A 23,307-nucleotide genomic window follows, 5' to 3' on the forward strand; every position below is an offset into this window, starting at 1 on the left:
GATGATTGTCCGGAGATGGTTGGGAGAAGATAGCCATCAATGAATGCCTGAGGCCACCAGAGGCTGGAAGAAAGCATGGAACAGATTCTCCCTCACAGCTTCAGAAGGAACCACCCCTGCCACACCTGGATCTCAACCTCCTCGCCTCCAGAGCTGTGAGACAACAAATTTCTGTTGTTCAAGGCACCCAGTCTGTTTGTTGTAACAGCTCCAGAAAATGAAGACAGTGTCCTGGCTGACTTTCTGCCTACTTGTCAATTACTGAGGGAAAGGTAGTGAAATATCTGACTATAATTGTGGATTTATCCATATCTCCTTGTAGTAGTTCTGTCAGGTTTTGTGTCACATATTTTGAAGCTCTGTTATTAGGTGCACAAATATTTAGGATTGTTATGCTCTCTTCATGAATTGATCTCCTTATATGAAGAAATCACCTTTTTATCCCTAGTAATATTTTTCTTTCTGAAATCTACCTCGTCTGATATTAATACTGTGATTCCAGCTTTTTTTTTTCTTATACATGTGTGAGTGTGGTGTACTTTCTCCCATTCTTTTTGTTTTAACCTATTTGTGTCTCTCTATATGAAGTTTTTTTCTTACGAGTGACATGGAGTTGGTCTTGCTTTTTTAACCAATCCGACAATCTCTGCTTTTTAATCCGGCTGTTTAGATCATTTATATTTAGTGTGATTATTGATATAATTAGGGTTGAGTTATCATCCTGCTATTAGTGTTCTATCGTTCCATCTGCTTTTTGTTCCTCTTTCCCTCTTTGTCTTCTTCTTTTGTATTATTTGAATGTTTTTGTTTGTAACCTCTTTTGTTGGCTTATTAGCTATAAGTCTTTGTTATTTTATGTTATTTTTTAATGTTTTATTTATTTTTTTGAGAGCATGTGGGGGGAGGGGCAGAGAGACAGAGAGGGACAGAGGATCCGAAGCAGGCTCTGCGCTGACAGCAGCTCACGAACTGTGAGATCATGACCTGAGCCTAAGTCAGACACTCAACTGACTAAGCCACCCAGGCACTCCAAGTCTTTGTTATTTTAGTGGTTGCTTCAGGGTTTATAGATTTATACCTCTTTAGCTTAATCACAGTCCACTTTCACATAGTATAAGGACTTTACAATGGCATATTTCCAGGGGCTTTTATTTCTGGGGTCAGCAACTTTTCCTAGAGGAGGCAAGTAAATATTTTAGGTTTTGTGGGTCATATAGTCTTTGTCACAATTGCTTAACTCTTGTTATTATGTGAAAATAACCATAAACAATACATAAATGAATCAGTGTGCCTGTGTCCCAATAAACTATCATTAACAAAACAGATGATGGGCTGGATTTGGCCCATGGCCATTGTTTGCCAGCTCATGCTTTGTGCTATTGTTGTCTTGCATTTTACTTCCACGTGTGTTATAAACCCTACAATACATTGTTCTTATTTTGTTCAGTCAATTATCTTTCAAAGAGATTTGAGTCATAAGAAAACCGTCTCATAGATTCATCCATGTAGTTTCCATTTCCAGTGCTTTTTGTCCGTTTGTGTAGATCCAGGTTTCCATCTGGTATCGTTTTCTGTCTGCCTGATGGGTTCCATTTAACATTTCTTATAGTGTGAGTCTGCTGCTGATGAATTTCAGCTTGTATTTATATGACTGAAAACATCTTTATTTTTTCCTGTGTTTTGTGTTTTGTTTGCGTTCTAGTGGCCTAACATGTGGTCTATTGTGGAAAGTGTTTATTCAGATCTTGTTATGTGAAGTGTTGTACAGATATTTGCTGGTCCAGTTGGTCTATGGTGCTGTTCAAGTCTTCTGTTTCCTGGTTGATCTTCTACCTATTTGTTCTATCCCTATTGAAAGTGGGGTATCAGGGCGCCTGGGTGGCTCAGTCAACGGTTAAGTGTCCCACCCAGCATATCTCATGGTTCATAAGTTCGAGCCCCATGTCTGGCTCTGTGCTGACAGCTCAGAGCCAGGAGCCTACTTCAGATTCTGTGTCTCCCTCTTTCTCTGTCCCTCCTCCACTTGCACTCTTTCTCTCTCTCTCTCAAAAATCAACATTAAACAATTAAAAAAAAAAAGTGGGGTATTGAAGTCTGCAACTATTGTTGAATTGTTTATTTCTCCCTTTAATTCTGTCCGGTTTTTTATGTATGTTAGAGCTCTGTTGCTCAGTTCATATATTTTTTAAAAATTATTATGTCTTCCTAATGAATTGACTCTTGTGTCAGTATAAAATGTCTTTCTTTGTCTCTATTAACAATGTTGTCTGATGTTAGTACAGTCACTCCAGCTCTCTTCTGTTCTTTTCTTTTGGGGGTGGGGGGAGTAATTTCTACACCCAGTATGGGGCTCAAACTCACAACCCTAAGATTAAGAGTTGCATGCTTCACTGACTGAGCCAGCCAGGCATCCCTCCAGCTATCTTTTGATTAGTATTTGCATGGTTTATTGTTTTCTATCTTTTTACTTTCTACTTGTTTCTTTGACTCTAATATATGTCTCTTACAGACAGCATATAATTGAATCATGAATCAGTTTTGTTTTTTTGTTTTTGCTTTTCATTTCATGTGTATTATCAGTGCTTCATTATAGAACATTTTGGGTTTTTAAATTTTATTTATTTATTTTTTTAGACAGAGTGCAAGTGAGGGGGGAGGGGTAGAGGGAGAGAGAGAATCTTAAGAAGGCTCCACACCCAGTGCAGAGCCCCACAAGGGGCTGAATCTCACAACCCTGAGATCATGACCTGAGCCAAAATCAAAAGTCAGACGCTTAACTGACTGAGCCACCCAGGCACCTCCGCTATAGAACATTTTGTGAAGATCAGTGACATGTGGGCACCCAGAGTTTTTCAACACCAAGTGCCAATCATTTCTGATAAATATGTTCCTAAAACAAAATAATCACACATAACACAATTTCAGGATAATATATAGCATCAGCATAATGCACCCAAATTATAAAAAGAACAATACTTAGAATCATGCACATTATTTCACCATTTCATAAAACTTCTGTTTTAACTTCTACCAACCTGGCCAGTATAAAAAAGAAAGTCTTCAAAAACTTTGTGATAACATGAACTACAAAATTAATTTTTGGATAAGTTGGGCGTTACTTTTCAAATTTTGCTTTAAGGTTTATTTGTTTCTTTAATCTGACAAAAAATATGGTGAGGAGTGTATTGAGCGAGGTGAAGAAAAAGGAACTTCCAGTCGATAGATTCAGTGTGTCTGAAGATACTTGAGTAGTGCAAAGGAAACCTTCAAGGGCAAGAATATATTATAAATAAGAGTTTTGTAGCAAGATGAATGGACAAGCAGTTCTTGTATCAGTTGCCTCCAGAGGAAAGAGGTCTTCTTGAAGAATGCTTGTTTATAGAATCTTCTGTAAGACAGTGTTGGCTGTGTGCAATGATTCATCTTTTACTAAAGGAACATCATAAGAGTGCATGTACTTTTCTAAGAGTTCACCCACCCTATCATTTTGAAATCCAGTTTCCAGAATGTGTTCAGCATTGGCTATAGTCCATCTGGCATCCTCAAGCCTCCTTGGGAGTCTCCCAGAATTATGATGTTACTGTCTTGTAGTTGATCAAAATGTTCTGTGGTGTTCAAGGCACCATGTTTGTTAAATTCATGAATTGGGGGGCGCCTGGGTGGCGCAGTCGGTTGAGCATCCGACTTCAGCCAGGTCACGATCTCGCGGTCTGTGATTTCGAGCCCCGCGTCAGGCTCTGGGCTGATGGCTCAGAGCCTGGAGCCTGTTTCCGATTCTGTGTCTCCCTCTCTCTCTGCCCCTCCCCTGTTGATGCTCTGTCTCTCTCCCAAAAATAAATAAACGTTGAAAAAAAAAATTTTTTTTTTTAAATTCATGAATTGGTTCTCCTTTAAGTCCTTTGAACATCCCGTTTTCATCAAAATCCATGAAGTCGGTCATGATTCTGACATTTGGGTGATAAACGCCAGCCTGATGGGTAACTTCCTGCAGTGCCTCATCAGCACCCAGCTGAAATTTGAACACAGGGAGACTGTGTCGTTGGAGCTTATCAAAGACTATCAAAGACTATCAAATTCTTGTATCCTTCCTTGAACATACATCAGATTCTGCCACAATTTCTCTTTCTTTCAGTTTAGCTCTTGGTAGAGCTTGTTCAATAAGCAAACCCTGTGATTTAGGGTTCCATTCAACCATATTAGGGGTACTTCTCTTCTGTGGTAGGAACAGGATCAATTTTTGTAGCATAATCTTTTCCTTTTTGTTGAAGTAACTTTTCTGGACCTCCGTTTGTCACCAGCTTATAATTGTCAATGATATTATGACTTGGTGAGCATCTTTTCCCTTTTTAGGAACTAGGAAAACCCACTTAGAGTCCTATCGGAGTCTATTATTACCTGAAGGCTGGCAGGGTCCTTCTTTGATAAGACCACAGATCATTTCTTCTCTTATAAGGCTCCTGATATGACCTGAACTTTTTTGGAATTCTGACCTCATTTTCACATACACAGCAGATTTTTTTATTAGTTCTTTCTTGGTTAGTCAGTTGTCCTTAAAGGCACTCCGAGTTCTGTTCTTAAACTTGTCCTAGAACAACAGCATAGACAATATGCAACGTCCAGAGATGCAGGGCTTGGATACAGGCATCTCAGTGATCTTGGACCTTTGCCTCCCGTTCCTCTTTAAGGTGAACACGTACTGTGCCGGCACCACCCCTGCCCAGGACACACACGCTGGTGCTTGCTGCTGTATCCTCCCTGGCCATGACTGCCTAGTCTGTGGACAAGGTCTCATGTGCCTCCAGATGCAGAAAGAAAAAGCTGCACACGGCGATCAGTTTTTTTTTCTTTTTATGTTTATTTTTGAGAGAGAGAGAGCACAAGCAGGGGAAGGGCAGAGAGAGGGAGACACAGAATCGGAAACAGGCTCCAGGCTCTGAGCTGTCAGCACAGAGCCCGATGCGGGGCTCGAACTCACACACTGTGAGATCGTGACCTGAGCCGAAGTCAGAGGCTCAACCGACTGAGCCACCCAGGTGCCCCACGGTGATCAGGTTTTTAAATCCATTCTGCAAATCTCCTTCTGATTGGAGACTTCAGATTGGAGTGCTTCTTTTTTTCTTTCCTCTTTTTTTTTTTTTTTTTTTTTAGTTTATTTATTTTGGGAGATAAAGAGAGTGCGTGCATGAGCAAGGGAGGGGCATAGCAGGAGGGAGGGAGAGAAAGAGAGAGACAGAGAGAGAGAGAGAGAGAATCCCAAGCAGGCTCTGCACCATCAGCATGGAGTCCAACGCAGGGCCCAATCTTATGAACTGTGAGATCATGACCTGAGCCAAAAATCAAGAGTCAGACACCTAACCAACCATCCAGGCGCCTCCTGGATGGGGTGTTTAATTACTGATAAAATAGATTTACGTCTTCCATTTGCTATGTGTTTTCCATATATCTTAGGTCTTTTCCATTCCCCCATTCCTCAATCGCGTCTCTTTGGTGTTACATAAATGTATTCTCGTGCGCTGTTTTCATTCCCTTGTTTCTTTTTCTGTATATGTTTTGGGGTTCTTAGGGGGTTCATAGCAGTGTTCGGCATAGAGCCGCTTATTCTCCACTTCTGAGCAACACCTTTCTGAGCACTCTCCCCCGAATTAGGAGTTTTTTCCAAACTGGCTGATAGAAACCGGCACCGTTCCCAACCCCAGGAGAGTCTGGGCACGGTTCCCTCCAGCCTTGCAGATGGCTCCCTTCCCAACCTTGGGTAGCTTCCTCACATAGTCCTGCTGATCATTTCTGTGCTGGATACCCAAAGGGGGCCCTCTGCAGAGCTCCGGAGTCCTCTCTAGGTGCATGTCCCTTCTTTCTGATACTCTGTCCTGTGAGCCCTTGTGGCCTCAGTCTCCCTGAAGGCTCAACTCTCTCTCCTCAACTCGGGGAGTCCCTCTCCTGGCACTGTAGCCTGGAAACTCTCTTAAGGCAGTGGAGCTCACGTTGTTGGCCTGCCCATGTTTCCGGGGTTGGCAGCCTTCACTAGCCGGTATCCAGCGTGTCTATTTCATTGTTGTTGCTTTTGGTTTTTGATTTTTGGTTATTACAGACGGGAGGGTAAATCCAGTTCCTGTCGCTTCATTTGGGCTGGAAATGGAAATGGTCCCTATTTTCTTTTAACGGATTCTTAGTATTCTCCTGTATGAGTGTGTCCCCTAACTAGATCAGCCCCCTACTGATAATCTGTTTTCATAAACAATGCTGCAGACTCTGTATATATATCCCGGCAGCCCTTTGTAAGAGTCCGCAGAGAAAATCTTACCTATGGAATTTCCGAGTACAAGAGTTGGTGCATTCACATTTTGGAGACATGGTTTTTTACTCCCCCTGCCGTGTATACTTTTGCCATCAGCAATGGGCCACTGATGGGGTAGACTTTATATTTTAAACTTAATAAAATTACTCATGTCCTTTATTTGTAGACCCAGCAATAGTTGGAGTGGATCACTTGTATTGTGTAGTGTTCCCGCTGTCCTTTATGAAGGGAATTAACATATGATGGTGGCAGGGCACCAGGGCGGGGCTCAGTCGGAGAAGCATCTGACTCTTGGTTTCAGCTCGGGTCATGATCTCACAGTTCCGTGAGTCCAAGCCCCATGTCAGGCTCCACACTGACAGTGGAGAGCCTGCCGGGGATTGTCTCTCTCCCTCTCCCTCTGCCCCTCCCCCACTCATGCACACACGCTCACTCTCTCTCTCAAATAAAGAAACTTAAAAAATAACATCTTATGAGGCCACTTGCAAATGTGCAGATTCTCAAAGCTTTGGAGACCTGTCCTTCAAGAATGTCAAAGTCCGGGGCGCCTGGATGGCACAGTCGGTTAAGCGTCCGACTTCAGCCAGGTCACGATCTCGCGGTCCGTGAGTTCGAGCCCCGCGTCAGGCTCTGGGCTGACGGCTCGGAGCCTGGAGCCTGTTTCCGATTCTGTGTCTCCCTCTCTCTCTGCCCCTCCCCCGTTCATGCTCTGTCTCTCTCTGTCCCAAAAATAAATAAACGTTGAAAAAAAAAAAAAAAAGAAAGAATGTCAAAGTCCTTGTGTCCAGCTTAGTCTTGGGGACCAGAGGTTTCTCCAAAGGCCCTAAGTCATCCTTGTCAGATGTCCCAGATTTTCTTTCCTTCGTGTCTTATAGTGAGGACTTTCTACTTACACTTACTGACCTCTTTCTTCCACTTCAACCAGGGCTCAGAGACAACAACGGGACTCCTTAAACGCAAAAAGCATACTTCCTTAACATCAGATGATGGAGCCTCCACCAAGCACTCAAGTGCTGACCCAACTGTGGATTCTGCAAATGGTCATGGTTCCGATCGGACCTTATCAGGGATCAGTGCCACGGGATACCCCTCTGAAGGAGTTGGCAGGGAACGAAAGAAAAGCACCCCCACTACTGCCTCCCCTGGTAGAGAACAGCACCCAAGGGCCCGTGACGAGGCTGGCGTGGCAAAGTCCCATCACCCATCTGTGTCCCAATTCAGACTAGAGTCAGATCGTCACAGGACCAGAGAGCTGCAGCCGCACACCTCAGCATATCTGAGGAAAGATGAACGAGAGGCACACCCTGGTCTAGTTCAACAGGACTTGCCCTCAGCCACCGCGATCAGAGATCGGCATCCTCGTGTGTACCCAGATCAGCACGGGGGGGTGCACGTTAGCTACGGTCAAATCTATCCAAGGCCAGACCAACATGGAATAGCACCGCTTGGCACGGATCAGCTTGCATCGCTCGATCATAGCACTTACCCACACAGTGTGGTACCCCTCAGCATGGGTCAGCTTGGTATGATGCCACCTGGAATGGATGAGCAGGGACCGGTGCTACCTGGCATGGATCGGCGCGGTATGATGCCACCACTGGTACCTGGCACAGATCAGCCTGGTATGGTTCCATTTAGCACGTATCAGCACGGCATGATATTTCCTGGCACAGACCAACAGCCTGATGTGGCTCAGCGTGGATTGGTACCTCTTCACATGGATCGGCACGGATTGGTTCCCCATCTCATCGATCAGCATGGTTTGGGACCAACTGGCACAGATCAGAATGCTTTAGTCCAGCCTGGTTTGGTCCAGCCTGGTGCGGGTCAGCCTGGTTTGGTCCAGCCTGGAATGGGTCAGCGCGGTTTGGTGCAGCCTGTTGTAGATGAAAGGGCTTTAGTTCAGCCTGGTGCTTATCTACCTGATTGGGTTCAACCTGGTGCATATGCCACTGGCTGGGTCCAGCCTGGTGCCTATCCTCTTGATTTGGTATACCCTGATGTATATCCATCTGGTTTAGTACAGCTTGGTGCAGATCAGCCCGGTTTGATGCAACCTCGATTGGGTCAGCCAGATTCAGTCCAACCTAGAATCGATCAGTACGATTTGGGGCAGCCTGGAATGGATCAACGTGGCTTGGTCCAACTTGGAATGGATCAGCGTGGTTTAGTGCAACCCGGCATAGTTCAGCCTGGGTTGGTCCAACCAGGAGGAGCTCAGCCTGGTTTGGTCCAACCTGGAGCAGGTCAGCCTGGTTTGGTCCAACCTGGAGCAGCTCAGCCTGGTTTGGTGCAACCAGGAGCAGCTCAGCCTGGTTTGGTGCAACCAGGAGCAGCTCAGCCTGGTTTGGTCCAACCTGAAGCAGCTCAGCCTGGTTTGGTGCAACCTGGAGCAGGTCAGCCTGGTTTGGTCCAACCAGGAGCAGCTCAGCCTGGTTTGGTGCAACCTGGAGCAGCTCAGCCTGGTTTGGTCCAACCAGGAGCAGCTCAGCCTGGTTTGGTACAACCCAGAATGGATCTGGGTGGTTTGGTCCAACCCGGAATGGGTCAGCATGGTTTGGCACAACCTGGTTCAGCTCAGCCTGGTTTGGTCCAACCAGGAGCAGCTCAGCCTGGTTTGGTCCAACCTGAAGCAGCTCAGCCTGGTTTGGTCCAACCAGGAGCAGCTCAGCCTGGTTTGGTCCAACCAGGAGCAGCTCAGCCTGGTTTGGTCCAACCAGGAGCAGCTCAGCCTGGTTTGGTCCAACCCAGAATGGATCTGGGTGGTTTGGTCCAACCCGGAATGGGTCAGCATGGTTTGGCACAACCTGGTTCAGCTCAGCCTGGTTTGGTCCAACCAGGAGCAGCTCAGCCTGGTTTGGTCCAACCTGGAGCAGGTCAGCCTGGTTTGGTGCAGCCTGGTGCAGCTCAGCCTGGTTTGGTCCAACCTGGAGCAGGTCAGCCTGGTTTGGTCCAACCTGGAGCAGGTCAGCGTGGTTTGGTCCGAACAGGAGCAGCTCAGCCTGGTTTGGTGCAGCCTGGTGCAGTTCAGCCTGTTTTGGTCCAACCTGGAGCAGCTCAGCCTGGTTTGGTGCAACCTGGAGCAGGTCAGCCTGGTTTGGTGCAGCCTGGTGCAGCTCAGCCTGGTTTGGTCCAACCTGGAGCAGGTCAGCGTGGTTTGGTCCAACCTGGAGCAGGTCAGCCTGGTTTGGTCCAACCTGGAGCAGGTCAGCCTGGTTTGGTCCAACCAGGAGCAGCTCAACCTGGCTTGGTCCAACCTGGAGCAGGTCAACCTAGCTTGGTGCAACCTGGAATGGATCTGGGTGGTTTGGTCCAACCTGGAATGGATCAGCGTGTTTTGGCACAACCTGGTGCAGCACAGCCTGGTTTGGTCCCACCTGGAGCAGGTCAGCCTGGTGTGGTGCAACCCGGAATGGATCAGCGTGGTTTGGCCCAACCTGGCTCAGCTCAGCCTGGTTTGGTGCAACCTGCAATGAGTCAGTATGGTTTGGCCCAACCTGGTGCACGTCAGCCTGGTTTGGTACAACCTCAAATGGGTCAGCCTGCTTTGGTCCAGCCTGGTGCAGGTCAACCTGGTGCAGGTCAGCCTGGTTTGGTGCAACCTGGAATGGATCAGCGTGGTTTGGTCTACCCTGGTGCTGATCAGGGTGGTTTGGCCCAGCCTGGTGCAGGTCAGCCTGATTTGGTACAACCTGGTGCAGGTCAGCCTGGTTTGGTGCAACGTGGAGTGGGGCAGCGTGGTTTGGTAGAGCCTGGCACAGGTCCACGTGGCGTTTTTCAACCTGGTGCCTATCCACCTGGTTTGCTACAGCCAGGTGCATATCTTCCCAGTTCAGTAGAGCCTCGTGCCTATCCACAAGGTTTGGTTCCACCTGGTGCCTATCCTCGTGGTTTGGTCCAGCCTGGTGCACTTCCACGTGGTTTCATGCAGCCTCTTACTGATCAGGGTGGCTTGAGACAACCCGGTAGAGATCAGCAAGGCTCAATACCATCAAGCACAGAGCTTCGTGGCTTTCCAACATTCCACCCGGAGTCTCTAAGATTTATATCACCACATCCATATCAGCATGGTGTAATGCCTCCTAGCAGAGGTCAGCATGGCCGGGTGTCACCGCTCCTCTCCGGCCAAGGCTTGGCACCACCAGGTACTGACCAAGAGGGTTTATCAGAAACTTACCAGCCAGGCGTGATACATCCGGGCACAGACCAGGGCGGCCAAATAAAACCAGGTGCAGACCAGCACGACCAGTCATACTCTATCCCAGAATCCCGTGACCTAACATATCCTGGCCCTCGGGGCCCAGGCTTTCCTGGGGCAGATCAGCTCCAGGTCAGTGTGGGTCCACAACAAACATATACCTCAGGCCGAGCTGGAATTTCTGTCCAGACTACCCCAAGCCAAGAAGCCACCTTTGCCAAGAGTACAGTCTTTCTCAACGATCTCTACCGAGCCTCATCGGAAAGGGTCGATATCCAGAGCGAAAGACGTGATTCCCTGGATAAATTGTCTCCCAGCTTCCCTATAGCAGTGGAAACATTTCGTCTGATGGGAGAGCTCATTGGCCTTTATGTAGAGCTCAAGGAGAACATGAAGGAGCTGGATGAGGAGAAGGCTGGCCAGACCGACTTAGAGAAGTTACAGTACTTGCTTTCACTCATGGGTAGGTACCACTTATGTGGAGGAGGGACCACCGTGTTGTAACCTCCCCCTGGCCTCCTCTCCTGGCAGCTGAGTTTCTTCCTGAGTCGTTGCCAATAGCATATCCTTTCTTGAAAAGCCATTCTGGGTTCTACCATAGCCTCTGGGGTCCAAAAGCTGGAATTAAACCAGTAGAAGTGAAGAAGCCTCAGCCGAAGAGTAAGGTGGTTCAGATGCCTCATCAGACTCTCTGGACAGCAGCTGAGGACAGCGGGCAAGGGCAGCGGTAGCACCCAGGGGTGTGTGGGGGGGGTGGGGGGACCTGGAAGAATTCAACTTCACCTTTGTTCACAGCTGTGGGACCAGAGAATAATTAAGATTTGAGAGCTGGGTGGAAAGTGTGGGTCAGTAGTCCCAAAGCCCTTTAGAGTATTAAGCATCAGGTGGATTTTTATGGGGTGAAAACACCCCCTCTCTGCTTTCTTCCCATCGCCTCCACCCAGTCACCAGGAAAAGCAGGTACATCTTGCTGCTTTCCAGGGTAGTTTCACTGTGGGGGGCTGGGATGGGGGGCCTGCTGGAGATCCCACCCTTCTGACCATAAGGCCTCCATTTTTCGTAGTCAAAAAGACTATACCACCTGACCTGCAGGAACAGCTGAAGACCTTAAAGGCCTTGACCAAAGAAGTGCGGCAGGAAAGAGCCAAAGTAAGTAAGGGAGGGTCCACCCGGTTTGCTTTTGAGAGCCAGCAATCCCACTTTGCACTTGTCTTTCGATAGATTACACAGTCCTCTCGCTGACATCATCTCGTTGGATCTTTACAAACCCATCAGATAGGAAACGCACCTCAAGCATCACCGTGTTCATTTCCTGGATCTAAAACCTGACGCTCAAAGCTGTTAAGATTCAGCCGAGCCAACAAGGAGGCCTGTGCTCCTTGCATCACATGGGGCCCTTTCCAGCAAAGCCCACTGTCTCTGCAGCAGCCTTGGAGCCAAGTTTGTGGGACCGTCTGGGGCCAGTGGTCATGGCAAGGAGCTGCTAGACCTTCAGCTGCTCTCTTAATGCCAGCTGTCCACATGCCCAGGATGGACGGATAGATGGATCGACCGATGTCCGGAAGGGACACCCTGATGGATGGCTCTTGTTAGAGGATAGGACCAGGACCGGGACTGGGGAAGGGGGCTTGTTCGGGCTGCAGGAGCATGTTCAGAAAGCAAAGAACTCAAGCCCGCCTGACCTTCCTCTTCTGTTGGGTTTGTAGCTGGACAAGATACAGAGGCTCCTGGAGGGCGAAAGGGAACAGGAAATCGGAAAAGAAATGAAAGACGACCAGCTGAGCACGCAGCTGGGAATCCTCAGGTAAAACGCCCCTGCCAAGGGCAGCCTGTGTCCTGGCATCACATATTCCCAGCCAAGGAGCCTTGGGTTCACTCACAGTCTGAACTGGGCCCTGTCTTTGACCCGGGCTGTGTCTGCCCTTCAGGGTGTCAGTGTCTAGTTCAAGTTGCTGGTGAAAATTTCCTAAGTTCTTAAAACAGCTCAGCACCAGGGCTAGGAAGGAAAAAAGAGGCTAGTCTCTCTCCCCAGTCGGAGGCTGTAGGAGAGCACTTGCCAGAGCCCCTCAAGAGCCCTCACTTTGTGATGTCAGGTCTCACCCCCTAGAAACCTCTCAGGCCAGCAGGCGGGCACACACCTCCGGGACACGCAGCACCTGGGACTCCCTAGACGGAACCTGCTGCAGGGTGGCTGGGACAGCCCTGGTGTGCATCTTACTCTGCCCCTGGTGGACCCGGTGGGCCTGGGCCCTTTGGGCGGCCGGTGGGGCCAGGCCAACCCTCCTGCCCGTCTCTCAGAGTCACCGTGGCCGACATTGAGAAGGAGTTGGCCGAGCTCAGGGAGAGCCAAGAGCGGGGCAAGGTCAGCATGGAACATTCAGTCTCCGAAGCCTCTCTCTACCTGCAGGACCAGGTAAGGATTCTAGACTCTTCAGGGGCAGGAACCAGGCCCCTTCTCGGAGTTGGCCGTGGGCGGTGAGGCTACTAGACTCTTACGTGACATATGAATTGCAAATACTTTCTCCCACTCTCTTTTCACGCTCTTAATTTTTTGTTAATGTTTATTTATTTTTAAGAGAGAGAGACAGAGCACAAGTGGGGAGGGGCAGAGAGAGAGGGAGACACAGAATCCAAAGCAGGCTCCAGGCCCTGAGCTGTCAGCACAGAGCCCGATGCGGGGCTCGAACCCGCAAACCCTGAGATTGTGACCTGAGCCCAAGTTGGACGCTTAACCTACTGAGCCAGCCAGGCGCCCCCCTTTACACGCTCTTGACAATGTCTACCTTTAAATCTTGAGTGATGCTACCGTTGGTCACCCCAGAGGGTCCCCACTGAGGAGTGTCTGGACAGCCCTCTGAGCACTTGTGGAAGGATCAGATAGGAAAAGCCACTGGGCCAAGGGGACTCATGTCAGGAGCCCTTCGGTGCTGGAGGCCCCATTCTGGGCCATTTCCAAGTTTGCCAGAGCACCTGCGTGTTCCATTTCGTGACCCCAAAGCCAGCTGTCCAGTGTGGGGCCTGAGGAGCAGCAGATGTGTCCCAGAGTCGTCACCCCAAAGCTCATGTCTGAGCTTAGCCACCTCTGGGCTGTCAGGGGTGGGAGTGGGAGGGCATATTCAGAGAGAAGCCGCTCCCTGCTGGGCCGGCCTGGCCTCCTGCCACAGTCTCTTCAAGGCCCCAGCCTCCACACTCCCGATTCTCCAGCCACCTGGGCTTCCCACGTTTCCCTGAACACACTGCTGCTCTCCCTGGAATGTCCCTGTCACCCCTTCTCACCCAAACGACTGCTACTCGTTCTTCCCAACTCCACTGCATCATCCTCTCTTCTAGAGTTAATCCATCCTTTTTATCCCAGGGGCCCTTTGACACGCTATCACGGGCTCTTCAGAAGAGTGTGGGCTCTTCCGGGCGCGAGCAAGAGTCTCACTGAGCTCCGGCCAAAGGGAGCTCGGTTGAAAGGGCACAGGGTTACGGGGGCTGGGAAAGAGTGGAACCTCCAGGGGGCAGTCCCCCCGGGGGCCCCCGCTTGTCTGTCTTTCTGTGTCTGTTTTTGTGTGTAGCTGTGCTTCTGTGTCCCTGTCCTTCTCCATTTCTCTCAAATACCTCCACATCTCTCTTCCGCGGGACTCTCGGCCAGCTTTCTTATCTCTCACACACGGCCCACAGTGGCTGCCAAGGCCCGACAACGTGGCACACTTCCAAGAGGGGGTTAGGTTGGCCCAGCCCCTCTCTGAGCCAGGCAAAAGGTCAAACGCCTGTGGCACTGGCTGCCCCCAAATCGGGTGCTGACCCGAGACCAGTCCTTTGTGGTGACAAACCGGGACTGTGGGGAACAGAAGAGAGCAGGAGAGCCAGTGGAAGGAACCTGCTCCCGCCCAGACCGTGAGAGACCCCCGCGGCAGAAGTAGCTCTGACCCCACTGATTTATTGTTACCGACACGCTGGATGGGGACAGAGCATGTGTGAGCCCACCCCTCCAGTCGCCAGGGCCTGGAGCCGTGTCTGTGTGTCGTCAGGCTCCTCTCAGTGTTTGTGGACTGGCTAACTGACATCACCACCCTAGGGTTTAGCTAGAAGAGCTATGTCCTTGCCTTGACTCAATGAGCTGGCTGGAGAAAGGTCCCGAAACCTCCCTCCTGCAAGGGTTTTATTCAGCATTAATGCTTCACTCCCTGAGCACCATATTCACTACTCAAAGGACAGGCACCGGGCACCTCCCATCGGCCGCACTCTCTGTGAGGCTGCAGCGACCGCCTGCATCGCGCAGGCCAGGGGCAGAAAGCACACGCCAGCAGTGGCAGTGTGGACAGAAGGTGGCCGTGCCTCACTCACCGCCCTGCACCTGCCTTCTCGCCCGCGCCCAGCTGGACAAGCTCAGGACGGTCATCGAGAGCATGCTGGCCTCATCCTCCACGCTGCTGTCCATGAGCATGACTCCTCGCAAGATCCTGACAGCCTCGGCACCTAGCCAGATCGACCCTGAGACCACCTGCCCGGCCTGCAGCCTGGACCTGGGCCATCAGGTCAGCCTGCTGGTGCAGCGGTACGAGCAGCTCCAGGACATGGTCACCAATCTGGCTGCCACCCGGCCCTCCAAGAAAGCCAAGCTGCAAAGCCAGGTGATTCCCGCTGGCCTCCCTCCTCGTGTGGCCACACACGGCCCCCAGCGGGGGAGCCACAGCTCAGAGGCCCACAGAGCAGGGAGTGGCTGGTGGAGCTTTAACAGGCCTAAGGGCCAGTTTTCCATTGTGGAGCTCTTTATTGACCCCACAACAGTCCCAGGTCCTTTCACGGGGTCACAGTGGGGGCAGCAACAGAGCTGGCTCTGGGGACAGGAGACCACGGGGAAGAGCTGGCTCCGTAGGGGTGGGACGGCAGAGCTGGCTGAGGTGAAGAGCCATGTATTCGTGTGCCTCGGGGACGCTGGCATAGCTTTAGGGTTCCTTAAGTCCCCTTCATGCCAGCCTTCCAGCACCGTTCTTAATTCCCCACAGAAGGGCAGGCTTGCTGGTGGGGGCAGGGACAGGCACAAGTCCCTGAGTCCTACCTCTTGGACTCTGGAGTTCAGATCCAGCTCAGGGCAGATGGGGAGACCGTAGGCCACATCCCAGCTCTCGGGGGCCACTCCGGAGCCTCTCGATCGCCTGTTCCGGTCTCCCCCAAAGGGGGGCCAGTTCCCTGGAGGCTAGTCCGTGGGGAGGTGGGAGACTGAAGCTCATGTCCAGTTAGGGGGACACTTGGAAAAAAGCAGAGAGCCTCCCCACTGCAGGGGGCAACTGCCGAGGAGAGCCAGAAAAGGGGTCTGAAGTCAGCGTCACCTGCTGGGCGATGATTTAAGGGGCGGCACCCGACACCTGTGTGCCACCTCCCCGCAGGACGAAGAGCTGCTGGGCCACATCCAGAGCGCCATCCTGCAGGTACAGGGCGACTGCGAGAAACTCAACATCACCACCGGCAGCCTCATCGAGGACCATCGGCAGAAGCAGAAGGACATTGACGTGAGGGGCCGGCAGGGCGGCTGGGGGGCGGGGGGGGGGGGTGAGGTCGTTCACTTCCCGCTCCTCATTCTCTGCTCCCTCGGCCTCCCAGGTGTTGTACCAGGGTCTGGAGAAGCTCGAGAAGGAGAAGGCCAACAGGGAGCACCTGGAGATGGAGATTGACGTGGTAAGGGCCCGGCCTGGAAGAGCCACCTGTGTCCCAGGAGATCTCGCTGGTCATTCTCTGGAAGCTCTGGAAGGCCGGGAGGGGAGGAGCCTATTGGGGCGGGGGAAGGGGGCGGAGCTCAACGTCCAGGGTTGGTGCCTCAGGGCAATGCGGCCCCTCCGTGGCTCTCTCTCCCATCTGGGGGACCCCCTCCTCTCTTAACGGCCAGAAAGCTGACAAGAGTGCCCTGGAGGCCAAAGTGAGCCGGGTCCAGTTTGACGCCACCACGGAGCAGCTGAACCACATGATGCAGGAGCTGATGTCTAAAATGAGCGGGCAGGAGCGGGACTGGCAGAAAATGCTGGACAAGCTGCTGGTGGAGATGGACAGCAAGGTGAGGGCAGACGGCAGTTCGTCTCCAGGTGCCGCAGATCGCCCCCCCCCCACCGCACCCCCCCCCGAACCCCGCCTTCCCGGAGCTCACCGGTGACCCACCCCGGCCCGCAGCTGGACCGCCTGGAGCTGGACCCCGTGAAGCAGTTGCTGGAGGATCGGTGGAAAGCCTTGCGGCAACAGCTTAAAGAGCGCCCTCCCCTCTACCAGGCAGACGAGGCAGCGGCCATGCGGAAGTGAGGCCTGGCCCACGCGTGGGGGCGGGGTTGGCACACGCTGCGGACTGGGGGCGGTGGGGGGGTTCTGGGGGTCCCCAGATGAACAGCTCCCACGCAGTGTGCTCTGGGAGGATGGCCGATCCCACTGGACCACCCCAAAGCTGGCGTGACAGAATCTGAGAGCTCGAAAAGCTCTTCCAGCTCAGGCTAGTGACGACCGCAGTGGACAAAGGGAGGGGAGAGAGGCCAAGGCTTCCGGGTAGCCGGCGAGCTCCGCTGGGTCGCTGTGACAGGGAGGGGCCCAGGGTCCCCAGGTCTGAGCCTGGTCCTGGGGGGCCCGGCCCACAGCAGGCTCGAATCCCAGGATCTCCACTCTTGGCCGCCAGAGGGCCCCCGAGGTTCACATAGGTCCTCAGGGACCCTCTGAAACCCGGCCGGCTTTGGGTTAGGACAGGTGGGTGCTGGGTGAGCGCCCAGAAGCAGGCACGTCTAGAAGCTAGTGTGTTTCCCAGGGAACAGGGCTGGATCTGCCTCTGGTGGCTTGGGGTCTGCCACCCTGGTGAGCCGAGCTTCCAGCTGCCTGGCCTGCAGGGGCCAAGCCCTTCTGCGTTCTCCTCTCCCATTCCAGAGCCCCGGGGCAGGGCTCTCACCCTCTGTGTGTATCCCACTCCCCACAGGCAGCTCCTGGCACATTTCCACTGCCTCTCGTGCGACCGTCCCTTGGAGACACCTGTGACCGGACAGTGAGTGTTCCCCCCTGGCCAACCCCAGCTGGTGGCCATAACGAGGGCGGGCACTGGGGGGAGGGGGGCTGTATCTCGCCCGTTCCCTACCTGCCTCCGAGTCTTGTCCTCCCTCGTCTCGTCTCCTCTCCCATGGGTCCATTCCCGTATGCCTGACTGCTTGCCGGCCCTCCGACCCGCCCTCCGCCAGACCCTGGACAGGAAGGCTCCTCAGGCACGTAGAACGGGGAGTGCCAGATTTGGACGATGGGATTTCTCACTCTCCAACCCTCCTCCTCCCCTCTGTCCCTGCCCAGAATTATCCCTGTGATTCCCATGGGCCCAGGCCTGCCCGGGCACCGTTCCATCCGCCCCTACACGGTCTTTGAACTGGAGCAGGTCCGGCAGCAGAGCCGCAAGTACGGACGGGGCAGCGGGGTCCCCTTTGCAGGGGAGGCAGGGGCTGAGGCTGGAGGGTGGGTGTGGAGGGCTCCTTCTCCTGGCTGGGATGGTGGGAGCCACTAGAGTACTTTCTGGGCTAGCCACCCCCCCCCCCCCCAGCTCTTCGCAGAAGGAGTAAGAGTAATCTTACTTGCCTTGGCGTAATCGCCTGCCTTGGAGTCCCTGTTGGGGGTCCCGGTGGGACATTGCCAAGGGTGCTGACTGGCTAGGGGAGCTCCTCTTTACCTCCCCGTACCCCCCAGATGCTTCAGCTGTCTCAGCAACCCCAGCACGGTGCGGGGAAGGCAGGGGTCCGACATCAGCCAGCCAGAGGGTTGGCTCAGTGAATGTCGGGGGGAGAAGGTGGGGACATACTGCACACGCCCTCAGGCTCCTGCCCTCCTCCCCACTGCGTTTCCTCCTCCCAAGGCTGGGGGTTCAGCAGTAAGGATCGTTTCAAACTGCACTTTGGAGCCCTATAGGTGTTCCACGTAGGCAAGGCCAAGTGTGCGGGGCCAAGGACCCCCAGCCCTAGCTGGAGTCGCTGGGCTTCTCCCCATCTGGCCCTTCTGCACGATCTCATCTCAGGAATCCTTCCCGGGGAAGCCTGGCTGTGGTCCCTCAGGGTGCTATGGAAAGGGCTCCTGCCCACACAGGGTCCTGTTTAAAGAGGCATAAAGAGAGGGAGGGGGCCAGGGTCTGTGTGAGTGTGGGCTCAGGTGGCTGCGGTCGCCTGACCCCTCCATCTGCCTGCACCACCACCCCCCCAGCCTGAAGCCGGGCTGTGCCCCCTTCCCTCGGGGCGACTTGGCGCACACGGAGCGGAGCGTGGGACGCCTGCGCACCATGCACTCCAAGATGCTGATGGACATTGAGAAGGTGCAGATCCACTTTGGAGGCTCAGTCAAGGCCAGCAGTCAGATGATCCGTGAGCTGCTGCAGGCCCAGTGCCTGAGCTCCCCCTGCCACAGACGGTAGGACCACAGAGACCGGCCCCCCGCCCCCCCATGGGGCTCGGCTTCGGCCCGCCCACGGCATGGCCCTGTGAATGTCTCACCCACTGCTGGGGGGGAAAGCCCTGCCAGAGAGGGAGGGAGGGAGAGTGCGTGTGGGTGTGCGTGCACATATGGGGGGGCGGTGAGGGGGGAGAAAGAGTGGTCTTCAGGATCGCTCTCCTCATGCCTTCGCCCCTTCCTATCCCTTGCTCCTGCCCTGGCTCCCAGAGACATCCCCCCCCGCCCCCCGCCCCCGCCGCCCCGGCCCAAGACAACTGCCCCATCCCCTTAGGTGTGTCCCAGGTCACAGCTGCTCCCGGTGACCCTGCTGTCCTCATCGCAGGGTGCCAGATATGGCCGACTACACCTACTCGAGCGCGCCTCGGCGCTGCGGGGGCAGCCACACCCTCACCTACCCCTCCCGCCGCAACCGCCTGCAGCACCTGTCACAGGGCCTGTACCCCACCGAGGAGATCCAGATCGCCATGAAGGTTGGGGGTGCTGCCTGGGAGCAGGGCCCTGACATGACCCCGAATTCTCCAGTCATTCTGGAAAAACCACCACCAGTCGCCAGAAGGGCGGATGACCAGCCCTCTGCCCTGAGGCCGCTTCTTAAACAGTCCCAGCTAAAGCCTCTGGTCCTCGTGCCTCGTTGGGAGAAATGGCATCCTGGCCGCCGGCCCACCTGGCACCCCCACCCCCACCGTGGGCCCTCCCTTCACCCTGGTGCTGCCAGAGCCCGGGGGAGGGTTCTGAGCACTATTGGGTGCCGGGAGTCGGGCGAGGACGTCACTCGGTGCCCCAGGCCCTCGTGGAGGAAGGACCAGAGGGCGAGCCCTAAGGTGCCGCATGCTAACGGATGCCCGCCCGTCCCCACAGCATGATGAGGTGGATATCTTGGGCCTGGATGGACATATTTACAAGGGACGGATAGATACAAGGCTGCCGGGCATCCCGAGCAAAGACAGTGAGTGTCCGGGTGGCCCGGAGGCTCCTCAGCCTCCTTGCTCAAGGGTCCCCGGGGTTCTGTCCAGTTCCTGGAAGGCCATGGGGCCACTGGATCTGGCTGCCTGCCTTCCTCTGCAGCCTCCCTGGTCCCAAGCGTTCAGGGCTCTGAAAGCTCCAGGTCAGTGTTGCGGGTGGGGGACAGCTGTCCGGCCTCAGCCCATGAGCTGGGACATCACGGGCACGTATTTATGCCAGGCTCCCTCTCCTCGCTGCCTCGGCCCCTGTTCCAGCACCACCGGGGCCGAGTTCCTACCCCTTTTTCAAAGCCCAAAATGCTCCTCCTGAGCCCCCCACCACTCAGTGAATCTCCCGTCCCCATGATGCCCGCCTCCAGTTGGCCAGACCTGCGGGGCCCTGTTGATCCCCACCCCCACTCCCCACCTGGTCTCAGAGCCACGTGTGCACCTGTCTCGCTGCCTCCCCTCCTCAACTGTGAGCCCCAGTCAGAACTCACCCCGCACCCAAGACGGGGCTGGTGCGCGTGGGTCCTCAGAGGATATCTGGGCGGGTGGACGGATGGACGGACGGACACAGGAATGAATGGTGTGCTTACAAAGACCCCAGTTGGGGCCGGCCGTGACCATCTGCCCTGCAGCCCACTCCAGGTCCCCGTGGGGCCCCGCAGAGCTCTCCCTCGGTGTCTCAGAACTGACCCTCCCATCCTCTGTCCCCACCAGCCCCGGTCTCAGCTTCGGGGATGACAAAGCACAAGGCCAAGCAGCCCCGGCCGCACACGCACCGGCAGCAGTCCCTCAGCGTCAGCAGCCAGCTGCCCTCCCGGCCACAAAGTGCTCAGATGCTGGCTGGCAACAATTCAGGTAGCTTCCCTCTGGCTGGAGCCTCCTTCCAGGTGGCCCCACCACTGCCCTCCTCCCCCGGGGCCTCTCCTCCTTGCCCTGCCGGCCCCCTTTCCCGCCCAGGCCTGGTAGCTGCCCTTAATACCCTGGAGAGAGGAAGCGCCTGGAAGCTGAGAGAGGGGATGGGAGGGAGGAGAGAGAAAATCGTCTTTACTGAGTTCTCGACACACGCCAGGTCTGTGGGGTAGATGCTGTTACTCTCCCCATCTCACTGAACCGGAAATAGGGGCAGGGCTATAGCCCAAGGCTCTGGGTCCAGGCCCAAGCCACACCCCCCAAGCCCTCCTCCCCACCCCTACCCCACCCCCCCCACCGCACTCCTGTATGCTCACTCTCCTGGAGTGAGTGCTTAGCTCTGCGCGGCAGCTGGTGGGCATGGGCGGTTCTCCCCACCGAGAATCCCTCCTTCTGACCCTGTCTGGGGAGGAGCTTCTCCTCGCTCCCAGGCCTGAAAGGTCCCTAGAGTCCCTGTTCTCCCCTGAGGGGCTAAATCTCTCCTGAAAGTCGGGGGGTGGGGGGCGCTCAGGGGCCCCCAGGGTCCAGCCACATGTGGGGGCCGGAGAAGGACACTGGCCTGGAGCCACGAGGCCAGATCACTTCCAAGTGACTCTGGGCAAGCCTCCCCCCTCTCCAGACCTGTTTCCTCATCTGTCCATAAAGGGGCGCTGCTGGATTGGTGCCCTTAGTGTCACGGCCCCCAAGAAAGGGGATCCGAATGTGAGGGCTCCTCACCAGCTGGGCCACTGTGAGGAGCTTTACATGTAGGAACGAGTTCTAATCGTTAGCCTCACTTAGAGCTGAGAAAACAGGCACGGAGAGGTTCAGGTACTTGCCCAAGGTCACACAGGGAGGAAGCAGCAGAACTAAATTCTTAGGAATTCCATCCCAAGTTGTCTGCCTCCAGAGTCTGCGCTGGTAACAGAGGGTAGCAGGGTGGGGTAGAGGACTCAGTAGTGGACGGAGGGTGCAGGTCTGTGACCCTGGCTTCCAAAACGGTTTTTGTGGGGGAACTCTGCTTCCTTCTCCCTGGCATCCCCGTCCACCGTGAAGGCACCTCACATGCGGCGGGAGCAGGAGAGGGGGGCAGGGCAGTCTTGGGAAAAACTCCCGCACCTATTTATGTGAAGATTGCCTAAATAGTCCCTGTATTAATAGAGGAAACATTACTTAAGAGGCAGGCTCTTGGCCACTGACGGAGAGCCTGATTATTTTTAACTCACGGAGATTATAAAGGAGCTTTGCTCGGGAGCTCCAATGAGGGCTTGCGCTGAGCACCCCAGCCCGACGGGCCCCCTCTCTGGCGTTATGCCCCCACTTGCCTGGCTAGTGGGGTTGCTCCGGACGCCCCCCCACCCCCACCCCCGGGCTCTGGGCGAGCTGGGGAGGGCTGTGGCGGGCTGCGGCGGGCGTGAGCAGTGAGACAGAGCCACCCGTGTCTCCCAGCTCCTTCCCATCAGCGCAAAGACAGACCCGTCTCCTCCGAGGGGCTCCTCTCCCAGCCGAATGTGAATGTGGCCCACCCGCCCAGCCCCAGCGAGATGGGAAACCGGCCGGCGGATGTGGACGCGCACCTGGATGTCCCGCCGGGGGAGGGTCTCGAGGAGCCCACCCGGGGGCCGAGGTCCACCACTGCTCACTGAGCAAAGCTACAAATAAATGTTTAGGAAGAAGCTTGGGGCAGCGAGGCTTCTCCGGTCTGGGCTCAGGAAGATGGGGTGGAAAGGGAGGGGCCCCTGCAGGCCAGGCACCTCCAGCCTGCCCCCAGGTCCGGGGGCGGGGGGCTTCTCTTGGAGAACCAGGAATGACCTGTAGCCTGGGAATTAGACCGCGACCCCCTCACCCAACAGATGAAGCTGCCCTCCAAGGGCTTCGGGAGGGCTGAGCATTGCACCAGGGGTCGGCAGGGGCAGCAGAGGCCAGACCCCAGCTCACCCTGGACTTCAGCTGGGCCCGGAGGCTGCGGCCTTCCCGTCTGGGCCCACTGGGGCTTTCCGGAGAGGTTGGGGCTCCCAGCGTCTGCACCTTGAAGCGGAGGTGAGGGTGGCGGCCGGCAGCTGCTCCCCCACGGATGGCTCTGGCAGTGCCCAGCTCCTGGCACGGGTCCCAGGGGGGACCAGTGCGCCCGGGAAGGTTCCTGCTTGCTGTCCTGTGCAGCGTACCCTTGGGTGGCTGCTGCAGAGGCAAGCAGGGGCTTAGACGAGGCGGGGGTGGGGTGGGGCGGGGGGGGGTGGTGGTGCTGCCTGGCTGGCCTAGGCCGGTTCCCTGTTCCCCTCCTCCCTCCCCAGGGAGACGGAGAAGTGTGTCAGGAGGGGGTTAGCCTGGTGACGGCCATTAGCCAGGTGGCCTCGAGGCCTAGCCCTTGTCCTGCTCCAGCTTGCTCGGCTCCACCAGCCCCAAACAGACAAGAGAGCTCTCACTGCTATCCCGAGTCCTTTGTGCTAAAGGTCCCCGCAGGTTTGAGGGGACAGAGGGGCAAGGGCAGGGCTGAGCTCAGCAGGTACAGCAATCGCAAGGGAGGAGCACCCCCCACCCCCAAC

General features: G+C 54.7%; 1 protein-coding gene across 1 annotated transcript in view; it reads left to right on the top strand.

The window, feature by feature from the left end:
* Positions 1-22,440, top strand: part of QRICH2 (glutamine rich 2) — a 33,844-nt gene extending 11,404 nt beyond the window's left edge. Inside the window, exons 5-23 of the mRNA XM_047080428.1 lie at positions 7,221-8,000; positions 8,367-9,561; positions 9,877-10,125; positions 10,156-10,956; positions 11,557-11,642; positions 12,200-12,297; positions 12,792-12,906; positions 14,858-15,112; positions 15,869-15,991; positions 16,083-16,157; positions 16,366-16,530; positions 16,644-16,765; positions 17,425-17,490; positions 17,787-17,888; positions 18,681-18,884; positions 19,249-19,396; positions 19,785-19,872; positions 20,603-20,731; positions 22,214-22,440. Coding sequence (XP_046936384.1) covers positions 7,221-8,000; positions 8,367-9,561; positions 9,877-10,125; positions 10,156-10,956; positions 11,557-11,642; positions 12,200-12,297; positions 12,792-12,906; positions 14,858-15,112; positions 15,869-15,991; positions 16,083-16,157; positions 16,366-16,530; positions 16,644-16,765; positions 17,425-17,490; positions 17,787-17,888; positions 18,681-18,884; positions 19,249-19,396; positions 19,785-19,872; positions 20,603-20,731; positions 22,214-22,410 — 4,998 coding nt within the window. The 3' untranslated portion in view covers positions 22,411-22,440. The remainder of the gene's footprint in view (positions 1-7,220; positions 8,001-8,366; positions 9,562-9,876; positions 10,126-10,155; positions 10,957-11,556; positions 11,643-12,199; positions 12,298-12,791; positions 12,907-14,857; positions 15,113-15,868; positions 15,992-16,082; positions 16,158-16,365; positions 16,531-16,643; positions 16,766-17,424; positions 17,491-17,786; positions 17,889-18,680; positions 18,885-19,248; positions 19,397-19,784; positions 19,873-20,602; positions 20,732-22,213) is intronic.
* The last annotated feature ends 867 nt before the right edge of the window (positions 22,441-23,307 follow it).

The sequence above is a fragment of the Lynx rufus genome, unplaced genomic scaffold (genome assembly GCF_022079265.1).
Source record: "Lynx rufus isolate CCGP_SWC_20201006 ecotype Redwood Valley unplaced genomic scaffold, mLynRuf1.p SCAF_18, whole genome shotgun sequence".
NCBI lineage: Eukaryota > Metazoa > Chordata > Mammalia > Carnivora > Felidae > Lynx > Lynx rufus.